Source organism: Macrosteles quadrilineatus, unplaced genomic scaffold, assembly GCF_028750875.1.
Source record: "Macrosteles quadrilineatus isolate MER2022 unplaced genomic scaffold, UCM_ALF_1.0 Scaffold_12__1_contigs__length_5162894, whole genome shotgun sequence".
Lineage (NCBI taxonomy): Eukaryota > Metazoa > Arthropoda > Insecta > Hemiptera > Cicadellidae > Macrosteles > Macrosteles quadrilineatus.
Window position 1 is genome coordinate 3,334,608 of NW_026542605.1, and position 25,031 is coordinate 3,359,638.

The 25,031-nt window shown below is 30.9% G+C and overlaps 1 protein-coding gene across 2 annotated transcripts in view; it reads left to right on the top strand.

Annotated features, from left to right (window-relative positions):
• Window positions 1-15,257, top strand: part of LOC129004853 (orexin receptor type 2-like) — a 281,963-nt gene extending 266,706 nt beyond the window's left edge. For both annotated transcript variants that reach the window (XM_054433528.1, XM_054433527.1), the window contains 6 exons: window positions 4,279-4,426; window positions 5,039-5,305; window positions 6,270-6,414; window positions 7,545-7,657; window positions 13,756-13,943; window positions 14,737-15,257. In XM_054433528.1, the coding sequence (XP_054289503.1) occupies window positions 4,279-4,426; window positions 5,039-5,305; window positions 6,270-6,414; window positions 7,545-7,657; window positions 13,756-13,940 (858 nt within the window). In that variant the 3' untranslated portion in view covers window positions 13,941-13,943; window positions 14,737-15,257. The remainder of the gene's footprint in view (window positions 1-4,278; window positions 4,427-5,038; window positions 5,306-6,269; window positions 6,415-7,544; window positions 7,658-13,755; window positions 13,944-14,736) is intronic.
• The last annotated feature ends 9,774 nt before the right edge of the window (window positions 15,258-25,031 follow it).

Genomic DNA, 25,031 nt, shown 5'->3' on the forward strand with positions numbered 1-25,031 from the left:
ATGTTTACGTACCAGCTGTCAGTTAGTGGAGCTGTACTTCCTGATACTTTAACAAAATGCTGTTCGTTCTTTTATGTACTACACATTGATAACGTTACATGTTGATAGGTTTCATAAACTTGTCGAAAAATGCTCTCCTAAAATGAAAAGTTGTACATATGCGCTCTTTGTTTCATTTATCATCCAATGCTTACCCTACAACGTTATGGTTAGTCAAATTTATGTTTTTGAACGCTTTTGATCAAACATTTAATATATATATTTCAGTTAAGAAACTTTTACTGTAATTTTTAAATTTTAGGACTGCTGTTACTATTTTTAGATAATTATCTATGAAATTAATGTTTGTTTTTTTTAGAAAGGGTGGTATTGAAATAGAACAAATTGTTCCTCGTGAAAAATCAATTTACCATAAAGTTATTATTATTAATAATTGGGCCCAAAAAAGTTCGGTAAAAATATAAAAAGTTATTTTATTCCAAAATGACATTTTCTATATTTTGTCCCTTAAATTATATTATTTTTTTATCATAAAAATCTAAAAGGGTCGTTGTTAAAAAAATATTAGTTGGAATGGAGGGAATGATCATAAGGTATTATGATACCTTCAACATAACATCAAAGTTTTGATAAAGGTATCTATACTATAAATGCTGATTTATTATTTTTGAGTAAAATAAATAAAATTGTTATTTGAAAAGTCATACCTATAGATCTTTGCTATTGTTCAAATCATTTACAGATGACACGACTGGCTACTGTCGGCAAAAAAGCGACAAAAAGCTCCATTATAAACTCCATTATGACCATCTTTAATTATACGTTTAGTTAAGAGCAATTATGTGGATAAAGCAATCGATTAACAATCGAGTGATAAACATCTCATATCATTAAATTACAGCATACTATCATTTAAAGTTGCTTATAACCGTTATTAGTTATTTTTTGTTTGAATAAAGGTACCATAAAATAGGCTGGAGTTAAAACCTATAAAGTGTATGTTCATTTGTTCACACTGTTAAATAACAGTAGTTCTTTCAACTCCGAATTGAAGCTGACATCATCTAGCTGGTTAGGAAAATATTTACACCACGTTTAGATCTTGATTCAAAGAGTTTAAAATAGCACCTATCATCCCAACTCTTTTTGAAGACGTTGACTGAGTGAAAGTAGGTCAGCAACCAGCAGATTTTCAATACTGTTTTTAATTTAATCAAAGTAATTTTAAGGCAGTACACATTGATTGCATTGTTTGCACTTACTACAAAGTTGCAATATCAAGCAACAGTTTTTTTTAATAATTGTTTAATATACTCAATAAAATAAGGGGTTTTATCTTTAATATTCATTTTTTACTCGCTTTTTCAGTTTAAAACTAGTAAATGGACAAATGTCGAAAAGGGAATTCTTTTTTGGGCTTCTTCCCCCTGGCGTTAGATCTATTTATAAAGTTCATATTCAAAAATCCAATGATGATAACTTACTTTCTTTATAACTGTTCAAAATGTGTAATGAAATTAGCAGCTAATCATTTAGTTGAACGTTTTAACACAATCAGATTGCAAACATGGGACCGACGGGTAATGAAAACGAATATTGAAATGACTAAGGTTTTTTTCTATAGTAATAACCCGATTTAGGAAGGTAAGTCACTCTTTCTTTATGATATAAATATTCCGAATAGTTGTATTCATGTTATAGAAAATAAACACAATCTTTGAACGGTGAATAGCATTATTGACTTTGTTTTGAAAACAGGTTTTTGACGCTACTGTGCAAGGTTCAACTCTAATACTCTTAATATGAGTTTAATTAAGGAGCGAGCTGGCGTAGTGGTTAGAGCGCGGGACTTCGGTCCCTGAGGTCCCGGGTTCGATCCCCGTCAAATCACCGATGGATTTTATCTAAGTGATAATGCCGCAACCCCTAGGTCTAGCCTGAAGTAATGTGAAAAACAATCCAAGTTAATAGCCTATATCAAATTTGTTTTGCAAGCTGATGTACAAAGTGACTAAACAAGAGCTTAGAGTGATTAAATTTACTTTTATTTATATTTCCGTCGGAACAAAACAGTCTAGACTCATTACATTAACTTTTAATCAACGACCATCCTTATGGCTGTTTAGATTGTTCTGCCACACATACAATGGTAATTATATTTTGGAATAGCAACATTTATTTGCCATATCATAATTGAATATCTCATCATACAAATAAGTGTTTCATAAAAAAAATTCAAAATAACGTAGCATTCCCTCTCTCTTATTGGCGCAGTTATCTACAACGTAATAATTTGTCTTAACTAACAGAAGGTGTTATTATTCAATAATACCTTCTGTTAGTTAAGACAAATTATTACATTAATTTTATCCATCAAACTGCAAATTTGAGCCAAAAAGTTGTATTTATATTAATAAAAGATTATATCATTGAAATGTTTATGCCTTTGTAAAACAACCTCATCTATTTATTATATTATTTAACTCGGCGTAATGTATTTTTCTTTTACTTGATGCTCAGCACACAACTCAAAGAAACGTGAATTTGTTCTTTCCCCTTTAATATTTTATTAGGGCTTTACTGGCTCTACTTTTACACTATTCCTTGTTTTCGTTGAGATTTATACTTTATGTAGAATTGTAATAAGGAGTTTCATTTAAGTTTGTTTATGTATAAAATATGTTGGTTATAGTTGTATTAAATATCTTTTGTGGTAAAGTTACGCAATATCTGTAATATACAATCTTCACTTTAAATGTAGGAATCAACTTACTACTTACAATACTACAGTAGAATAAATTAACCCAAATTTCGTATTGTTATAATAGAAACAAGAAAACAAAAAAATATATGGCTGTAAGGATTGAAAATATATATAAAGCTTGCGATTAAAGTATATTACTCATGTAGTATATGTGGCTTGGATTACGATACATTATACAGATACATGAGTGTTAAGTTCGATGTGATATTCTAGACTGCCATAAGGTAGAGTCAGAAACAAGTTAAGTTGTCGACAATGTTTATGGCTGCATAACCGCTTGAGATATTTATGGGAAAGCACTTTTGTTCCTAACACATGACACATGTTATGAGTGTTGACCATTCCATCACGTCCTCCACAACATCAACAACATGTTGACAAGTTGCTTAATTTACAGCAAAATGTATGTTCCCATAAACCGACATTGTTTATGAAACACTAAATATAGCTGAAGTAAAGCTCTTTCATTCACATATTAGTTTCAGTTCTTAAGTTAGGATGTTCCTTGCTACAAATAGTGATACTTTAAGGATTATTTGAGTTGTTTGATAAACCTTAGATACTAAACAATAAACTCATCGATTTATAAAACAATGTTATTTCGTCTGGGCAATTGTCATATCACTTTGTGTAATGCCAAAGTTAAAAAAAAAACTACTAAAAATTTAAGTATAGAATTATAAAATTAAAACTAATTATATCAGTAAAAGGGTTGGTTGAAGTATAACAGTAAATATATCCATTTGGACATGTTCCAAAACTGTAAGATCTAACCATTACTACCACTCTCACTCCTCCCTTGTTCTTACATTGAGTTGCACTATTGCGTATACAGTATCTAATCAATGCTTACACCTACCTATTAATTGATAAATATTCATCCATAGACTCGTAGATGTTTTATTGAACGTTTTCTCTATTCTTTATGTACTCTCATAACTATTTTCAAATTATTTTTAAATTTTTTTTGTTTATACTGCATCTTCACTTAATTTGACTTTAGAAATCGTAAAATCTAGTATAATTAAAGGCATTCATAATTGCTTACCTAAGAGTCCTTATACGCCTTATACAGAAAATATGAATTGAAAATCTATAACCGAAATGCATCATTTACGTCTAAATAATAGTATACAAACATTATAAAAAGGTATCCACTTCTGAAAATGGTAGATTTGACTTGTTTACACTTTATTTTTAAAGAAGACGAAACATGTTCATAAACATTATTCAGAACTATGGCTTTCATCTTCTGAAAGAATGTATATATTTCACTTCAATTTGGTACACATATAACAGAAAATGTTAAGCATACAAATTTTGCTTTTATTTTTAATAACTATTTGGATCTACGAGTACGACACTAAAAAAAAATCGTTATATAGGCCTAGTTAAGTCCTCCTGGAACATGAACGCGTCATGTTCTATGAAGGTGTTCGTCGCATACGCATTTAAATGTCTTCCTTGTAAAAGGTTCCTTGTAAGGCCTATATAAGGAATTTTCTCTGTTCCAGACGGTGTCAGTGGCTGTATCAGTGTTGACTTTGACTTTTATCTCAGTAGATCGATGGTACGCCATCTGCTTCCCTCTCAAGTTCAAGTCTACCACGAGCAGGGCAAAAACTGCTATATTCATCATTTGGCTGCTGGCTCTCATGTTTGGTACGCATTTATAGTGTTTAAGTTGTCTAAATCATAATTCTCGTATTATAGTTATAAATTGTTTGTAACACTTTAAATGGTTAAAGGTTTCGTTTTAAATGAATTTATCATGTTTATATTCAATTAATATTTCACCTTAATTAACAGGTCCTGTAACTTTTTTTGGTAGTTGTTTCATAAACATGTGTAAATCCAAAGATTTCCTCAACCAAAAATTATTTTGCATTCTCAACACGGTTACTATTCACATATAAAAACATTTAACATAGCCTAGTTAATATTACACATTTACCTTATTTGCATTAATTGCTGAAAATTATCATCGTGTTTTGAGGGAACATTATTAAATTTGAAAGATTTTGTGTAAAAATAAATGTTGATGTATTTTTTGTTGATATGTAGGTCGGAAAGTCCTTAACGTATTATGTTCAACCTAATTTCATAATTTAATACTACTCTATAGAAAGTACAAAATTACCTTCAATTGATACCTACACTTCTAGAGAAATGATGAACAATAAATTCTGACACGTTTACTTGCAATAGGGATCAAACCACAATATATTGGTCAATTTACACGTATGTTTGATTTAATCGGTTGCTTACCTACAGACATACCGGAGCTGATAGTGCTCACTACAGTCAAGAAGGAGCTGAAGGTAGACGTCATCTACTTCACCCAGTGTGTTCCCTCATGGTCCTACCAGGCTGAGATGACGTTTAACACCCTCAAGATAGTTCTGCTGTACACGTTCCCACTGCTGTTCATGTCAGTCGCCTACTGGCAGATCGTCAGAGTGTTGTGGAAGTCGGACAACATTCCTGGTCACTCAGAAACTGTCAACATACACACTCAGACCAACATTGCTTGCACTAACTGTGAGTGTAACTGATTACAACGTATCAGCTACATCTACCTTTAGGATCAATAAAGGGTTAAATTTTTACAAAGTTTGTAGAAAAACTTAAAAAAAAACATTTAAAAACGACTGACAGGGTGACAAAAAAGTCTGGAAACAACTTAATATTTGTTTAACTAAATCCATTATAACTCAAACCTTTCACATCAACTTACGTTTATGAAAACTACTTTTTGCAACCATTACTAATTTTTGGCCTCCATCAGGAGTCATTTGTTACGCTAGCCATTTGGTCTTACAAGGAGTAGGTACATAATCTTTAACGTAAGCATAGGTTGATATGCGCATCATTTTAAAGGGCTAGTCAAGTGGAGTTCATTGCCGGAAACCACGTCTCAAAAGGTGATGTTGACCACGAGTATTTACCAATACTAAGGCCTGTGCAGGTATATTCCACAAGATATTTGGACAGCCACCATTTTGTAACGGATGAACCTTTTGAGACGTGGTTTCCGGCAATGAACTCCAGTTGACCAGACCTTTGAAATGATGTGCATATCAGCCTATGATTACATTAAGGATTATGTACCTACTCCTCGTGGGTCGTCCCCTGGTGGAGGTCAAAAAATGGCAAAGCTTGCAAAAAGTAGTTTGTATAAATATAAGTTGATGTGAAAGATTTGAATTTTCTAACGGATTTAGTTACCAAGATATTAAGCCGTCTCCAGACTTTTTTGTCACCGTAGATTAACATTTTCTTTTATTAATCAACCTACTTGCTTGGTCATTTTCTGACATATTTTTTTCTATTGAATATAATATTCTACGGATAAAAAAAAATATCTTAATTGAATTAACAACATTTAATTGAGTAAATCATCGTTGCATTAACTTTGTTCGTTGTTCTTACACAATAACACATCCTGAGGTGAATTTATTTGTTCCTACGTTCCTTATATTTGTTTTTTTCACAATATTTTCAGCTCTGAACAAGCGGAGGCTGACTCTCGCCAACACCACGACTCAAGGCCAGCTGAGGTCTCGTAGGAAGGCTGCTAAGATGTTGGTGGCGGTAGTCATCATGTTCGCCGTCTGCTACTTCCCTGTGCATCTACTTTCTCTACTTAGGTAAGCAGTACTTAAGTATAAACATTAGCATTTATACTTTATTTTAGGAGATCTTGAGTCAAGCTTTTGTTATATATCAGTTAATTAATAGCTTAATGACAAACAACAACCGCTTCAAGAATCCAGACCTGGATCTCACATGGCATTAACGCTTCAGATTGAGCAAATCCCTATATAATAGTCCCTTTGACCAGCAATTTATATGAAATTCCGATAATAATTTTAAATTATTAATAAAAACACGTTTTAGTTCTTTGGCAGGGCAGTCGTCGGAGTTAATGAAGCAAGAGATATGTGTCTAACTGATTTGTCGTATTTATTTGAGGCCATTTAACACATTTTCTTTGAAACCAATTGGAGAAGAAGACACATGATGGGCTTTGGCACATTCTACGACATGTAACGATGCCAATTGACGCCCCAATTTGATAAGGCCAAATTATGTCTTATCAGTGTTATGGTTTATTTAATTAATTTTTGATGATGTTGAAAATGATTCGAGAGTGTACGCATATTATGTTATTAATGATACTTATAGATTATAATGATACTTTTTTTATTTGAAGTAGGTTTATGCGATAATTATTTCTTTCTTTCTTAGAAATATGTGAAATAAAGATGTAGTCGAAGCAGATAAACAAGACTTGTTTCTTTTAATAATTAATTTTTTATATAAATATTAGAAACAGCAAAACTTTATTTGACCTTTGCAAACATGTTGAAAGAAATCGTTAACTCTGAATGTACAATGAAAAAACAAAATGCTTGTCCAACAAAATAAGACAATCCTCACTTTAATAGAGATTCCACCAGAGGCAATTCTCTGAGTGGTTCGCCACTTTAACCGAGAGACTTATTTAGAGAGAGTCGGTTTGCGGGGATTTATTTGTCACCCAGATGATCATACAGTACAACGAGCTTTAAAAAGTGTATTATGACATATTTCTCTTTAATTTATACATATTTTCAGATCTTATATGAAATAAGTGAACAAAAAATGTTATAAACCTCTGAGCATTAAACCTGTTCCCGAAATGTTGACATTATCGAGTTACCTTTATTGTTTGAATTTACTTTTCAGCATTTTGTCCGAGGGGGTAGTTTTTTCTTTATATTGCTGTTTGTTACAGATATACCTACAACATCCCCCAGACGGACACGACGGCTGCTCTGGCCATGATGTCTCATTGGCTATGCTACGCAAACTCCGCCGTCAACCCGCTCATCTACAACTTTATGAGTGGTATGTTCAAATAAATACAAACAAATAATAAACATTATATCTTCTTATCAGGATTGTTTTGTGACTTAGGTACTGTAATAGTATTCTGGCAGACAAACGTTTAGAAATTCATAAGTGGATTCTACACGATTGCACATGTTGTCCAATGACATGATGACAGTGTCTGACGACATTATTTTTTAAGATAGAAAATACACAAATATAGTTAAAAAATCCTATTTAAATCACATTAACATTTTAAAAATCAAAACAATGTGCTGACATGTAAATGGTAAATTGGTTGACGAAAATCCAGTCAGTATAAGATAAGATTTTATGCTAACAAAGTCTTAGTGTCATGGACAACACGTATTTGAATCATAGCTCCGACTTTTTTCACATTTAATAAACATATCAAGCTGCAATTTTCTCGATAACTGTTAGACTTATTTTTAGTTTCGTGGCCTACAACCCGTTTTTTCTTACTTAAGTGTGTTCTTCGTTTCAACACTATGTAACGTAATGTTATGATATATCTAAAATGAATTTGTTGAAGTAGGAATATAGGATTGTTCTGTTCGTTAATATTATGACGTTTAGTGATTCACAAATCAGATGTATTATGATTTATGTTTAATGTAAAATAGGATGCTGCATGTCTCTACCAAAGTCCAGTTTAGTTTTCTTATTCCTCACAAGTAAGTAACTCTTCTTTGTCTGTTGGTAGGGAAATTCCGCCGTGAGTACAAACGCGCATTTCTGAGATGTGGGGGACAGAGTCCGACCGTGGGTCTGGTTGGTGGAGGCATGCAGCATCTCAACGCGTTTTCGGAGTCTCACAATAACAGCATGTACCACACACCCAGGAGGGTGGCGACCACCACGTTCACCGTCTCTCACAGGATACCTGAGCGTCACATCACCTGGGACAACGACAGACAGTTCTAGCTAATAGTTACCCAGCATTTCTAAACTCCGAGGACTGTAGCTACTCAGCATTTCTAAACATCGAGGACTGTAGCTATTCAGCATTTCTAAACGTGGGAGATATAGTTTCACAGAATGTAAATTTCGACAAGGACTGTAGTTACCCAGAACGTCTTAACACCGAGGACTGTAGTTATCAAGTACTTCTAAACACCGAGGACTGTAGCTACTCACCACTTCTAAAAATCGGAGATATAGTTACTCAGAACCTCAACTTTGACACGGACTGTAGTTATCAAGAACTTCTAAACACCGAGGAATGTAGCTACTCAGCACTTCTAAACATCGGAGATATAGTTACTCAGAACCTCAACTTCGACAAGGACTGTATTTATCAAGAACTTCTAAACACCGAGGACTGTAGTTACTCAGCACTTCTAAACATCGGAGATATAGTTACTCAGAACCTCAACTTCGACAAGGACTGTATTTATCGAGAACCTCTAAACCCCGAAGACTTTAGCTACTCAGCACTTCTAAACATCGGAGATATAGTTACTCAGAACCTCAACTTCGACGAGGACAGTAGTTACCCGTAACTTCTAAACACCGAGGGATGTTGCTTATTGAGCTCTTCAAATCTTCAAGGACTGTTAATTGCCGAGAATCTCTAAACTTCTGGGTAATACTCAGAAATGGTAAACTGGTGAGAACCTCAGTTACTCGGAGCAACTAAAATAAAAGGATATTACTAAATTATAACTGCCAATAAATTATAAAGACCGAGTGGTTAATAATAATATGTAAACGTTAAAGTCTGTTGGATTTGCACGGTTTTTAATACTGGAATGGCTTTTCAACTTAGTAAGTATATTAATATAAAATGGACTATTACATTTACTAAATTCCTCAGCATTTTACAGTAAGTTTTTGTTATTAAGTATTTTAAGTTTGTCAATGGATTTTCTGAGATAACAAGTACTCTTGGAAAGGAGTACAAAACAATTAATATATATGTTAACATTAATATATATGTTTTATTATATATATAAATTATATGTTGTCATCAGCATAGTTTCGTGACGCAAGTAATAATATACCTGCAGACACACCTTTTTAGAAGTTCATAACTCGATTCTAAATGATTAATTATAAACAAATCCTATGGTCCTATGGATTCATATTGTTAAACTGTTGCTGAAAAACTAATTTAAGTTTGCCCAACCACTTCAATCCAACATTACAAATGTTTGCAAACAAACAAAATCATTTCGAGCACACTACTAAACATTCAATGATACATATCCAATATAGATTTTATAATGAATAATCTGCCGTTTCTCACTGTTTTAAAAGGTTTTTGAGCCAAATTAATTTCAATGTTATCAATTGTAAAAAAAGTTTTACCAAAGAAATTAAATACAAAGAATATGTGGAATTTTATTATAGTGACAGATTATTTAAAGATAAATAGCGATAGTGATATTTTAAGAATTAAGTAAAGTGCTACATAAAAAGGTCGTATGACGATACAGATCCCACAAAACTCGTATACAAAAAATATAAATTTCCTTGCACACATCACATACTACACATGATATTTATGTAAACTTTCTAGTCAAAATAAGTCTTTCTCTATGTTTGTTGTAAAACAGAAGAACTTTGTACTGCATATTATGTATGATGTATGATGTTTCAATTAAGACGTTATTTATTTATTTATTGGAATATTTAAAGTTAGTTCTAGGTTTATGTGCTGTAAATATCTTACTGTATGTTTTAACTAAATTATTTATTATAGTGATACTACTTAAAATAAACTTTTATGGGTATTGTTTTTGTATATATATGTACTACATTTTCCCATGAAAAATGTACCTGAATATTACAAGTTATTTTGTTAGTTGTGTTTTGCTACTGATATTCATATTTTAAGACTAACTACAAAAAGGTTTACTTCACCAATAAGCCCAAAAACTAATAATTATTTACAGGATTTACATAAATTTTATTATGTTAACTCCTTGAAACAAGTTAAGCTTATAAATACCTAAATCCACAACGTGTATATCAATCAGTGGTTACCTTTGACTGTTATTATTTTATAAAAAAATAACCTGCTACTGACTACAATAACACTGCAACTACCTTTACATGACCTGCTTTACTGAATGCTAAGTAATAAACTAATGAAATAGTCATTTGAGTTATTGCTCTAACTCACATAAGATTCTATTACACGAACATAGCAAACCAACAAAGCTCTAAAGACATTTGGCACAAACAGGTTCCATATTTGAAGTGTAAATATTTAATCTTAACTCATACGAACTTCCTTTTCCACGAATTACGTGTTTAAGTTCCTTTTCCAATGATCCATTTATGGTCTCGAATTATGTATTAATGTTACATGTGTTTAATCAATCAGTGTGTTTAAGTCATTTTCAAATGTTTGTGATAGAGTGTATATAGGAGTTAATAATATATTTGGATATATTTTAAATATTTTTATACTGAGATCTCTTTTGAAATCATATTTCTGACACTGCGGGGAACTAACGTTTATATGACATTGTTTTTTGTTTATAAAAAATAATTACTCAAAACCAATAAGTTAACTTTTTATCTTGATCAGTTGACTGGACGTTTAAAGTACAGTAGCATAATTAATTACTGGGATTACTTTATTCTTCTACTTGTTATTATTTTAGAGTTTAACACGTTTTATAACTAATTAATACGATTAATTTTAATGTATCTTAGGATAGTGATAGCCGTTACAACGCATCTTTGTAAATTCTCGATTTGTATTTCATCATATTGATCTCTTAGTGTCACTGTCATAGTGTTATCCAATGTCTCATGTTTATGACTAAGAATCTCAAAGGTTGTTTAGTAGTTTTATCCAAACAGTAGGCCTATTCGTTTCTATCAAAGATTCGGTCATTGTGACAGATAACTAGCTAATTGTTATGTTTGTCTAACAAAAGCACTTTTAAGATGTATCTACAGGAAGTTCCAAAGTTGGCTAGCTTCTTATAATCTCATTAATAAAACGAATGTTACCTAGCTTTGAACCAAATTTCAAACTAAGAAAGTAATCAGTACGAGATTGACCATTAAATTACATTTTTGAACTCACTTAAGACACAAAAAAATTGGTTTTTGAATAAACTACAACTAAAACATATTTGTGTTTAAAATAGGTGTTTATTTATATAAAATAAATGTGCTATTTACTGTAGTACATCATCCATGGGCGTTTTATATTGTCGTGAAGTTAATGTAATAAACGTGAATACCCTATTGTAATTTATCTCCCTTAACGTAGTAGTATTAGAGATGAATAATGATATTTTTGCTGCAAGACCATCAAAGGCTGTGCTATAATATAATATCCAAACTAATTCTAACGATCAAAATTCATAGCATTTGCCTTCATTACTTAAAAATACTTAAGGGCACTAGTTCATTAGATAAATTTAGATTGCAAAATAGTTAGTTTTTTTATTGTTACATGTTGATGAAGAGTATTATTGATTTATCATATGGAAAAGTGTTCAGGAGAAGTAAATAAAATATTGCTATATTTTCATGTTATGTAAATGAGACTAGTTTTGAAAACATGTGTCGATCGAATAAATTTTAGGATTTATAGAATTTTGTATTGTATTACGGTCTGATGAGTTAATTTACTTGGAGTGTATCTTAAAATTTTAACCTTTTGAGAGGAGGATAAAATATGAGTGATCTTATCGTAAAATTATTGTGTAGAAATGTATCTATTTAAATGTACATGTTCAAATCGATGTGTAAAAATCCTTGATTGATTAATACTTTGAGCTCAAATTGTACACCATATCACTCATGATTAGACAACTACAGTATAGTGGTAATTACTTTTGTTTGGTGCTTCAAAGTTTAAAAGACTGACTCTTTTATCCCGCTTGTTTGTGGAGTGTTAATAGTTGTTAAATAAATTGTGCTTTCTCAATGTTGACTACGTTTTATCAACCTACGTTTGTTTGTATGTCCATACATTTCTCTGTAACTATTTACTAATGATTAGGACAGAGAGTAAACGTGTTATAAATTACTAAAGTATTAGGATCTTTGGATATTAATTATTAAGTATTATCTTATTAATAATAATGTGATATGTGTTATACAAAGTTCATACAAAGTTCATACAATTCAAACAACTAAAAAAAATCAGAAACAGTACAAAAATAAGGCTTAGGTACTTATGAATCCAAAATTAGTTTTGAAAATATATTCAACAAACTCAGCACATGATGCAGCATTCTAGCGCAAGGCAGAATACATGATGTCAATATCTTTATAGGGACAAAGTATTGTTCGTACTCCATTATAATCTATATTGATGGTAATTTGTTATGCAAACTTTAAAAATGTTTACGGAAGATTTTATGAGCTACTTTGTATCATCATATTCCCTAAAACTATGAGGGAAGGTTTTTAAGCAATCTATGTACTAAATGATGCTAAAAAATTATTAAATGACTTGTTAAAATAGGGCTTGACATGTTTGAAATGAAAGGTTCGTTGCTTCTGTAAAGAAGAAATGATTAATCATGAGTAATCAGCACTTTTGAGCCAGTTTTATATTCAATTTGTAATCAAACTATGGAAAACTATCAACAATCTCAATTAGTTGTCAGACTACATGACTCAATCATCCAGGTACAATCAATGGTGCACATTTAGATCCGTAGATGGTAGCATGCTTTGGTTTCATTTTTTATCTTAGGAATCACTTTTCGAGTTAAACCGTTGTCTTCAGATATTGAAGTATATATCCAATCCATATGCTGTTGAAAAGTAGAAGATAGCTAAATGAGCCGTTCACAGGATGTGCTATAGTCTAACACTATTATGTTCTATATATCTTATATATAGAACTGTGTAACTGTGAGACAGAATGGTTCCAACTTACATTGTCTTCCATTCAGTATAATTTGGTTAACTAACTAGGGTGTATAACAGATATGTTGATTTACAACAGTATCTATCTACGGTCTGAACTATCTGTAACTGTAACAATGTGTCCATTACAACTGTAAAACTGGCTACACCTGCAAACATGAAAACGGTATAACCACTTCTAACAGTAGTCAAAGATTTTATCAGTCCCTATAAAGCACTCTGCAGTAGGTAATGTTTGTGTTTAGGCAAGTTCAGAAAGGAGTTCGAGCGTACCTTCGGCTGGTGTATTGGTCACAAGCCTCGTCCTCTTCAGCACTTCCCTCCTCGTACCTCTAGCACTTACACCTGTCAGGTGACCGCTGGGGCCACCACGCCCAGGTCAGAGGTCATACCTCTCAGCGTCTCATCCATCCCTGACTGTGACTACTGAATGGTAAGTATTCATATTTCCAAACAAACTTTCTGGCTAGGTTATTTGGTTATCTTAGGCCCAAGCCCTGGTTTTGTCATTATATATTAACAAAATGTTGTTAGATAGAATGGTTATTGGTAGCCCAACGAAAAATGCCATCTTGGCCCTGAATCAATCTCAGTAGAACTGGCGAATGTTTAGGGGCAAGTACCTAACCTCTCATCCACCCAGAATTTTTTTTATCTTGTTGGTGTTCTGGGTATCCCACCCAAAGAATACCAAGTGAAACAAGCAATCGAATATAATGTGATGAATGGTTTGACTTGATCTCTTCAACAACTAAGATCGATTCATTATCCCTGTTGTTTTAAAGTGACAAAAACAACATTCATGCTCTATGTGTTCGTGCTCATTTGTAACCGACCATCAGAAATATGAGAGACTCAGTCCTATTTCATAACAGAATTTTGTAAGTCACCTAACAACAGCAATTACCCGATATTTTAACGAACCCTCAGCAAACTCATAAAGGTCCAGACATTGCCTTTGTTTTAATAATGCAGTATACCGTACATTTAAAATACAACGTATTTGGCGAACTCATAAAAAGTCTCTTTTAATTGATAAATGCATTACAACGAATGATTTTGACAATATTTATTTATTTTTTTTTTTATTAAGTGCAATACATAAAATTTTTGTATTCTCATTGACTTTTTATTTAAAAAACCTAATTAGCCTAAATTAATAAAACAGCTCTTTATTTCACAAAACTTTTATTCCAAACCTGATTATACTCTAATGATTGTTTCAGGCTTAGCACGATCGCCACTGCATCACTACAAATACCTCATAAGTATTAAAATATATGTGATTTCACGCCCTAATATAATGTATGTGTAATAAATTAACCAAACTTAATGTTGTGAACCAATTAAAAACTAATAAAACTACTTAATCAACATAAAATATATTTTTCTACATTTTCGTCTTTATATTTTTGGCTACTTCTTGTATAAAGTGTGTTTCCCTGTAAAGTAAAAACTGTCTTTGAAACAATTTTTATTGCTAATGACTATGATGTACTATTTTTCTATTAAATGACTTCTGTTTTTTTTTTACGTAAAAAATATGTCTAATGACAGTTTAAACATTCATTTTTCACTTATAGGCCTTTACCAATACGTTTACTATCACTCTAAAAGTTACCTAAAATTTGACTAGAGCATTCTGGTAATGGTTATTGTTATTAGGATATTTTGGAACCAAAGGTTTGTTGTGTTTTATTTGTTCATGTTGTATTTTTATAGTATATTTAGTTTATTTGTTGTTACATTGATCAATTGTTTATTTAAATAAATAATGGATGTAAAAAAGGTGTTCACTTCTTTCCATTTCCACAAATAAATATATCATATGTACGTTTTAAGTGTTGTGAAAACGCTCCAATTGAATGGTTTACCTGAAATGTTCGGTTAACAATCTAAATTTGTTGTTGGTAAACACAAAAATAAATTTTGCAACATTAAATTAATAAATTCAGCCTGGTTTATTTCACCATATATTCTATTTTAAGTATGCAAATATTTCAAATAAACATATTAAGCAAATTATATAACCCCATGATATCCAAATGCCATTAACCGATCTGGTTGTAACTCATGACAGTTCATCTTGTTCCACACATAAAGCTAAGCTTTATCAAAATCAGACCGCAACGGCTCGAGTTATTGCGTTCACGGACGCGTATACAAATTATATTCAATACGGTACTGTTTTCGTCCTCAGGTGTCATGAAAACACAAAAAATAAATTTGACCAAAGTCTAGCTGTTACCTTGCCACTAACGCTGAAGCTTCTCTATAGGGGAAATCCGCTAAAGTAAATACAATAATTAGTATTATGTAGTTGTTCATCTACCTGATTTACAGTTATAAGTAACACTACCTTCGCATCGCAACTAATAATAAAAAAAATATTTGTAGTGTTTTTCAATCTGCAACAAACTAAACAATATTAATTGAATATCAATTACAAATAAATCTCCCGATCGTGCAAGATTAATATTGCAATCAAAATCACCAATTTATCTGAGAAAAGTTTAATTGGACGTCTACCGTCTTCGTATTGGAATTTAACTCGTATTTCTATTAAAATGTCGAAGGCTTTTCTGTTATTCAAACGCTTTTAATAAGGTGTTATTAAATATACTTTGTATGGTTTACGGTCGTTATAAAGACTTGATACAAATAATACGCTTGTCAATACTTTGTGATAACTAAATGCACGAGTTAACCTTGAAACTGCAAATTAAAACTTGACTAAGCTAACAAAAGTTTTAATGTAAGACTTTCCTAGAATATGTATTGTTGTCATATTTAAATTTATACTTTTAAACTGACGTTTTCATTCATTTAAAAGTAAATCAAAGAGTAAAAATTATTTGACAAGTACAAGATATAAGGACTGTCTTTGATAAAGAAATAAAAAAAAGATCTCAACATGTTATGGATCCATTAATTTTATTGACGATACGTATTTAAAAGTTTTAATGACTGGTACTCTTTATTTGTTTGATTGACTTGATACAATTTTCCCTTAAGAGTTAGTAAAAAATAGTTCGTTGTATTGTAAAATCTCTAAGATGGTAAATACAACAACTAAAATGGACTGTCTAAGTAAGTCTCTTAGTTTAAAGTGGCGAACCACCCAGAGAATTGCCTCAGTTGGAATCTCTTTTTAAGTTAGGATTTTCTTTTTTTATGGAAGAAGAATTTTGTTTAATTTATTGTACATTCCTCATTTAAATAATGCTTTAATCTTGTATAAAATTATAGTTATACTAAAATGTAAGTCTTAAAAAGCAAATATGAAAATGTTAGAATGACTATAAAGTAAAAGGGATGTAAATACAGTTTTTGGTGGTAGATTTTTTTTTCTGGCACATACTTGTTCTTAAAACCTATTGTGAAATTATACTTTCTATTTGGAAATTTACTGTTCCATTTTAACTATAATTGCTAGATCATAATTTTGTTTTATGGATCAAGGGTAGATTAAAAATCAAAACATTAAAAACAAAACAAAATTAGAAGATTTTAAAATAAATTGTTAGAAAAGACTAAACGGCATAATAAAGGACTGTGGATAATAAATATTAATGAAATTAAACTACGAGTCGAAAGCTGTTTTAGTGGATGGTGATCCGGTTAAAGCAATCCAATCATTAATGTACAATCAATAGTGCAAGTCAATTCTATCACGAAGGTAAATGGGGTGACAGTAATGGTTGGATCTTACAATTTTGAGAATCGTCCAAGTGAATACATTTACTGTTACCGTACGTTATAAAAATCCATTTGTGAATTTGAGCATAAATTGCAGCTGTATATTGGATTTAGAACCAATCTGTGAATGAAACAGCTTCACACAGCTTTATTTAGTGTTTCATAAACATTGTCAGTTTATGGAAACATACATTTTGCTGTAAATTGAGCAACTTGTCAACATGTTGTTGATGTTGTGGAGGACGTGATGGAATGGTCAACACTCATAACATGTGTCATGTGTTAGGAACAAAAGTGCTTTCCCATAAATATCTCAAGCAGTTTGCAGCAATAAACATTGGTGGCAATGTTACGTGTTCCTGTCTATACTTTGCGACAGCTAACGAATAACCCCAAAACGTTATGCTTCGGTAAATTTTCCAAGAATAAAATCCAAAATACTTCACGGCTAGACATAGTATGATTTATTCAATCCAAGCAAACATATTTCAAAGCAACAGTAATACATTCATTAATTTCATTGAAAGAGAATACCATAATGCACTAAGCTGGAATATATTTTATGCTTCGCTTTTACTTAGCAAACAATAGTATCTATATTGTTTTAAGATTGTAGATTTGTCGTTCAACTTAAATCAGCAGATCAAAACTTATTATACTGATCGTAATATTTAAGATATTTATTTTACTACAGAAAGGGTCTTATCCAAAAATAAAATTTACGTGAAAACATCACATTTGCAACTCCTAACCAAAAATCTTTAAAAAATCCTTAGATTGCATGTTAACTGAATCAAAGAATAGGCCAAAATATAGGCCAATAGGATAGCAATGGTCTTATATAATTTTAAAAGCCGGAATAACAAAGATAAATTGAGTAAGTTATATGCGCTGAAGAAGTAAAAGATAAATGTAGTAGTATGTATAAATATGGTATGTAATAAATGTAGATAAATGTAGTAAATAAGTTAATAGTTAGCTTTTAAATAGGTGAAGTTTGTGTTATAGAGATCAAAATTGAATACACTTTACATGATTTTACAACTTTTATAATTGATTTTTTTTAGTATCTTTTATTTACATAACAGTAGTTTACGCTATCATCGCGTAAGGCTAATTACGCGAGTTGCGTACACTCTTCTTATTGTCCCAACTCATTGTTTAATCAATCACATTGGTCTTATCAGCTGATAAGTTGACGTTCGAAATATTAAATTCTACTTCTTTTCTCTCGATTCTTGCACTTCATTGGTCCAAACTTGTGCTGTAAAGTAACAAAACAATACTGAAAAGCGAATATTTTCAATTCCAAGAACTGAATTGCAGAGGGTAGTTTAAACACCAGTTATAGGTAGAGTAAACTACTTTATAAACTAAAACTTTACCATGTATTTTTACGTGTCACTATTTCGTAACGATAACCATCGTAAGTGTTGTAGAACAATCTAGAACAACCATTAACTTGGTCGAGTTTAATTTAACGAGTTTAAGTTTGCTTTGTTTTGTTGGAGGTCTGAACACATATTAGTTTAGTTAGAACTATAGAACCTTAACTTGATATTTTGTGACTTTTTAAAGATATTTAGAGATATTTGGCCCAAATAACATATTTACATAGTTATAAACTTTTACTAACCAGATGCTGTTCAAACCTTATTTTCCAATTAATTATTAGAATAAGTACTTACTTTAGATTTTTTTTACACCAAGTTAAATGTAGCCTGTATTAACGAAACAACGTCGTGTTTTTTTAACGTTGATTAAATGTTTCATGAAAAATTGTAAAATACTTCTTTGTTTTCTTTCAGGAACAAATAAATATAACTAATGATAATAACTAATTGAATAAATAAATAAACCAGCATGTTTTTTTTATTAAGGCAATATTAATCCAAAGATGATGCTAAAAAAACTCTCACACTCTTAGTTTCCTTAAGGGTCCAATTTAAACTTTGTGGTATATTTTTGACGAAAAATTGTTTTGTTGAATTATAAATACCATAGAAAACACAACACTAGCAAAGTTGTACTTTAATCCCTAACACACATTAAACACAATGGTTACTTAGAATCGTTTCAAAATAATACTATGCAATTTAATAGAAAGTATTAACTAATGCTGGTGTAAGTTTTATCATATAGAATAATTACACGTCCTCTACTGTGCTTAAATTCTATAAAGTTTAAAAAAAATATTTACAAAAATCATTAAAATCATTTCATATTTTTATTATTTGTAAATTGTATCATTTACAATCATTGTAAATGATACAATTTACAAATAATAAAAATATGAAATGATTTTAATGATTTTTTTAAATATTTTTTTAACCCAAGAGAAAGTGGGTCACTGCCCGAACGATTTCAAAAACCGTTTTTGAAATCGTTCGGGCAGTGACCCACTTTCTCTTAGTAAACATTATTTACAAACAGCTGAGGGGATAGACGCTATTTTAAACTCTTTGAAATCAAGATCTAAAAGTAGTCTAAATATTATTCCAAGCAGCCCGATTGTGTTGATCTCTATTCAGAAATGATAGAGCTACTAATGTAGAACTTTGGGACAAACGTCATAATTGTTCAACTCCTTAAACTCTGTTCATCAAGGAATTCACACTTAGAACATTGTGTAATAGTGATTAAAGTTGTATAAGTAGTTAAAACTCCATAATCATAGAGGCTTTAAATTGTCAAACTGTTAAATTAAACGATAAATAAGGTGGGGCATTATTTATATTACTATTGATTTAAATGTTAACTGAAACGTGATTCTTGGCCATCTAGTTAAACCAAAATTGTGACTTATTTTTGAAAAAAATGTTTATAGCTAATTAATTGTTTACTATTTTGGTTACTTTGATTATTTATAGAAATAAACCTAGAGAGGTCATATTTATCATTACCTTTAGCACAAAAACTATTTGTCTTATACACTCTTTCTATTTTATTTTCAACCTTTTCAAATTACTAGAATATTGCATATTGTTATATATCAGATAAACAGCAAAACTAACCGTTTAGTTAAAACTTCGTTACCCAAATGATGTAATAATTTGCAAGAAATTTGAGGTTTACATTTCTAAAAAGCATATTGAAAAATCAATTATTCTTGCGCAAAAACATAAAGCTTTTCGTTTATGAATTACCAAAATATTTTAAAGTTTTCATTCTGACAAATATAAACCAGAACACAATAAGTTAGTTTACGGAGTTTATAAGATTTGTCATAGTTTATCAAACCTGTCAACATGTTGTGTGGACAATGTGTAGTACTGAATGAATAAACAACACTTTGGCAATGTATCAAGTTCAGCTCTACTAACAGACAGCTGGAAGATAAATATATTGATATGTTTTCATTGGACAATGTCCTGTTGTTTAAAGACCACAACCTATATTTCTTAAGAGAAAGTTCATAATTCTACTTATTGAAGCAACTAGGTTTGTTTGAAGCAACTAAAAAACTTCTTAGAAACTAATTTTGTCGTTTATCGGCTATATGTTGGGTAATATGCAAAAGTGCTTGCAGTTATATTCTTTTTAAATAAAACAAATACTATTTGGGAACATACCAGTGAGTTAGTCAATTGCGGTATGGTGTTTCAATGTTTTTAATAACATTAAAATATACTACCATCAAATTAGGCTAGATATTTTGGTAATGTAATCACTTTGCAATACCTATTTAAGCGTTTAACTTATAGTTCAGGCAAGGTGAAATGTACATAGCAAATCATCGTTGATTTAAAACGACAAATCAGAAAATGTATAAATTTTGTAACTGATTTTTACTGGTAATAAAACCCGGTAGGTATTAAAAACTGCATTTCATACAAATCAAATAAGATACAGTAAGGCATAAGTCTTAGTAAATAAATCTTTCCTTCAAAAGGTTTTTTTCGCAAAAAAGCTTTAATAAATTAGAATATCTTAGACATTACATTCCGATTGAAAAGTAATACGAAGAAAACACCAGAGTACAGTGTTTACACCAGCGTTTTTTGTCAAGAGATAAGGAAATCCTTGCTCGAGGAAATCCTTAAGGCCACACAATTCGAACGGGCTTCAGTTTGTTGTTTGTTAAATTTCACAGCAAACCAGATCTCTTATTAATTCATCGTAGCTTCCCTATCTATGATGTAAATATAATCTGCATGGTATCATTCAAATTAACGGGTTGACTGAAAAGTAACTTACACTCCATTTAATCTTTTAACCATTAGATATATTTGAAATCTGTTTGAGGCATACTTCTTAAATAGTAATGGCTTCAATAATTATGGTTGAATTTTGAATGAATTCTGTGTTTAGTTTTGTTGGATATAAGTCACAAACAATTAACACCAATTGCATATTTTAATGTACAAAATAGTAATATCTCATTTTTATCTTAAAAGTGAGTAATACCAACAAGTAATTTTAATTAAGTTGGCGAATGTCGGATCATCGTTCAATCCCGTAGGCAATGTTATTTTTAATCTTCACGGTTGTTAGAAATGCTTCCGATAATTTCATCTTAAATGTTTACATTGTCTGCCCTTTTCCTTGAGGAACGGGACTAAACAAACAATATAGCTATAATGTTCACGCCTCTCTAAGGTGTTTTCATTTGTGAAAAGGCCTTTTTGCAAGCAACTAGCAAACATGTTTTTATAATTAATAATATACCTGCGAATTGCAAAATAAATCTCAAAAATATACCCCAGCCTATGCCGACAGTGTAATGTAGGAAAGAGTGTTTGTTATTTTTAAGGTGTGATATTGGTCAAAAGATACCACTTTGGTTAAATCATAATTGTACTTTGCAGTTTTTTTTCAGATTTATTGAATACCAAACAAACAGTATCATCAAATAAACTTAGTGTTCCTATAATAAAACAACGCCCATAATACATCATTTACAGCCATCTTAAGAATCGCAATTTCTTTAAAAGGTCGGTGTTGATAGCAAGACATTGCCAAATTAAAGTACAAAAGTTAATTATAAATTTGCACAGGTAGGTAAGCAGACATTCATAGTACGATGATGTAATTACAAGAGCATTATTACCACAAACCAGCAGTAAGTACTATTTAAATCGTATGACGTGCATTCAAGTTTAAACCGTAGGGTATATTGCATATAGCCTACACACTTAGTGAAAACCATATATTTATAAGAAAGAAAGAAGCAGTCTTTAGATTAAAATACTTAATTTAAGCTGTAAATTTAACCAGCGAAATATTCTTGTAACAATTTTGTCTTTTTTATTATTTTTCATATCTGTATAAAAGCGTTTCAGAAGTTGTGTGAGTGAATGCATCCAACTCGCAGTTATAACACAGTCCTCTGACATCAATCCGGTGATCAGATTACAGTTTATGGACAAGACGTGCCTACTGCATTCCATGTTTTGTAATTTTAGTTTTGTGTTTGTTTAAAGTTAACCAAGTAATTTAATTTGTTGCTGGATACCTTTTGCTGCCTATTGAATTAGCGTATTGTACCTTATGCGTGTCGTTTTACCTTATTTTATGATTCATAGTTTGTTCGGTTAATTTTAATGCGTTGTAAAAATGTATAAATCCTAATAATTAACCAATGACATTTTAATATCTGAAAAAAAGGATCTTACAACTTTCATGAGCTTAAAGAATATAAATAATGTAAGATTTCCGAAGAAACGCATTTGATTGGGTTCTTAACTTTTTTCACTGAGGCAAAACGAATAGTTTAGTACCCTTATTCTTTTAAAAGATTATGTTTGTATATAACAGTTACCATGCAAACGAATCTCCTGTTAGTTTTTTTTATCTTATTTTATATTTAGGAAACCATAGATATCAATTTATCTACATCAATCAAGTTACAAGTTCTTATTATAAAAACAGTTCAAATGCATTTTCATAAACTGTTTTCTGTTTTCCATTTGACTGTTTTCCAATCTTCCATTCACCTAAATTTAGTTGAGTAAGTTTTAATCCATGGAGCTCATTTTTAAATGTTAATGTGCATTTGTCTATAACTCTTTGTTTAAACAACTAAGAAAACGTAATTAAACATTTATTAATTTGGCTATTAACTTACTAACTGTAGTACCAGTGTTACAGGGCCTCCCTCTACTGCTGCCAACCTAATTTCTGTTACATTATCCTGAGTGTCTTCCCATGTAATCAATTCGGTGAATGCACTACGGACAGTCGACTCTCTGTCGTTCTTTATACATTATATTTGTTTTTAAAATGCAACAACACTGCAAGTTTTCATTTAGGGATAGAATCTAGGGTGGGAGCTGTGTGGCAATGATGGACACTGAACATCACCGATCTGCAAGGTAAATATTATTAAGGTATCCAAAGAATCAAAGAAATATTTCAAATGGAGTTTTCCTACTAATAACACTTACATGAGATAGTGTAAGTCATCTCATAAGGGAGATAAAAGAGAGGGGAGGAACAAAACTGGATAAATGTTTAGTTAATTTGTTTGAAAGCAGTTGAATATTAAATGTGAATTGGAGTTCAATAGCTTCGCTCAAGACTGCTTCATGTAGTTGCAATGAAACTAGTTCTTGTTAGTATGTAAAACAACTACTCTGAAACTGACCAGAAATTTCCAACATGCTTTCACCTGAAAAAAATTGTCTAACTGTATGTTAGCCTTAAGCATGTTGGACAAACAATATTGGAAAATATATTTCTGACAATTATTCAAATTTATTTTGTCGTATGCCAACTGTTAAACTCATCCTACAGTTTTATCTAGTTACGACCATGACTCGTTTTTTAAATTATTGATATTAAGAGCAGTTATTTTACTCTCAAACAATTTGTTTTCAGTACAGGCTTAGGGGGTGAGTTTAAAATTAGACCTGAGAGTTACGCCATTGTTATCGTGCCATAGCTACACGAGTCAACTCGCAGAAGACAATGGGGACCCATGAGAGGTAGGCTGTTATCTCACAATGCAGCGAGACAACGTGATACAAATAAGCTTTATACTATCGTTTGCCAATATGCAATATCCTTTTATTAAAACAATTTGATAGCGTTTATGAACATTTTAATGCATGTATATAATTGTTTTAGAAAGGTAAAGATAAGTAAAATACAAAACAAATAAAACAGTCCAAATTAAGTTAAACACTATCATATCGGGTTTTATTTATGGAAAAATATTCTATGATTACTTACTAACAGCCGATTCAAGATGTAAATTAATAATCACACTTGCCTCCAGTTTCAATTAGTTTTATAAAATATTTACTAAGGAAACTCGTTAGTTAATGGTGCTAACAACAAAATTTTATAGCAATCATTCAAAGTAAAGCAATTTTTTTACGCAAGAGCTTTTCTCCTTAAAAATTGCCATTATTTGTGGAAAGTTAGATAAGAAAATTTGGTAAATCATGTACCGTAATTATAGTTAGCATAACCTCATTTGTTATTGATCCAGGATACAATTAGGCGTATAAAGTAAATTTATTTTGGAAGATTACTACCGCTAACTAAGAATAAATCGTCGCAAGTTATGCTGTAACTCAGGCTATCTCTGTGGCTAATTTAAAGTGAAGCACATCAGTGGTGGCAATGGTTGATTAATTCAATATAAACGTGCAATGTTATTTTGAAGAATTACCTGATGAAGTGTTTTAGGTTGTGATTAGATAGGATTTATAATGTTTTTGCCCATAACACACAGTTGGCTAAATAAAAACATTCTAGAAACATAATACATTTTTATTAAATACTATATTAAAAACATAATTTCAATCAACTGACTAAAAATAATAACAGACAATATTAAAAAGTAACTCATTTTACGAACTAAAAAGCATTTAAA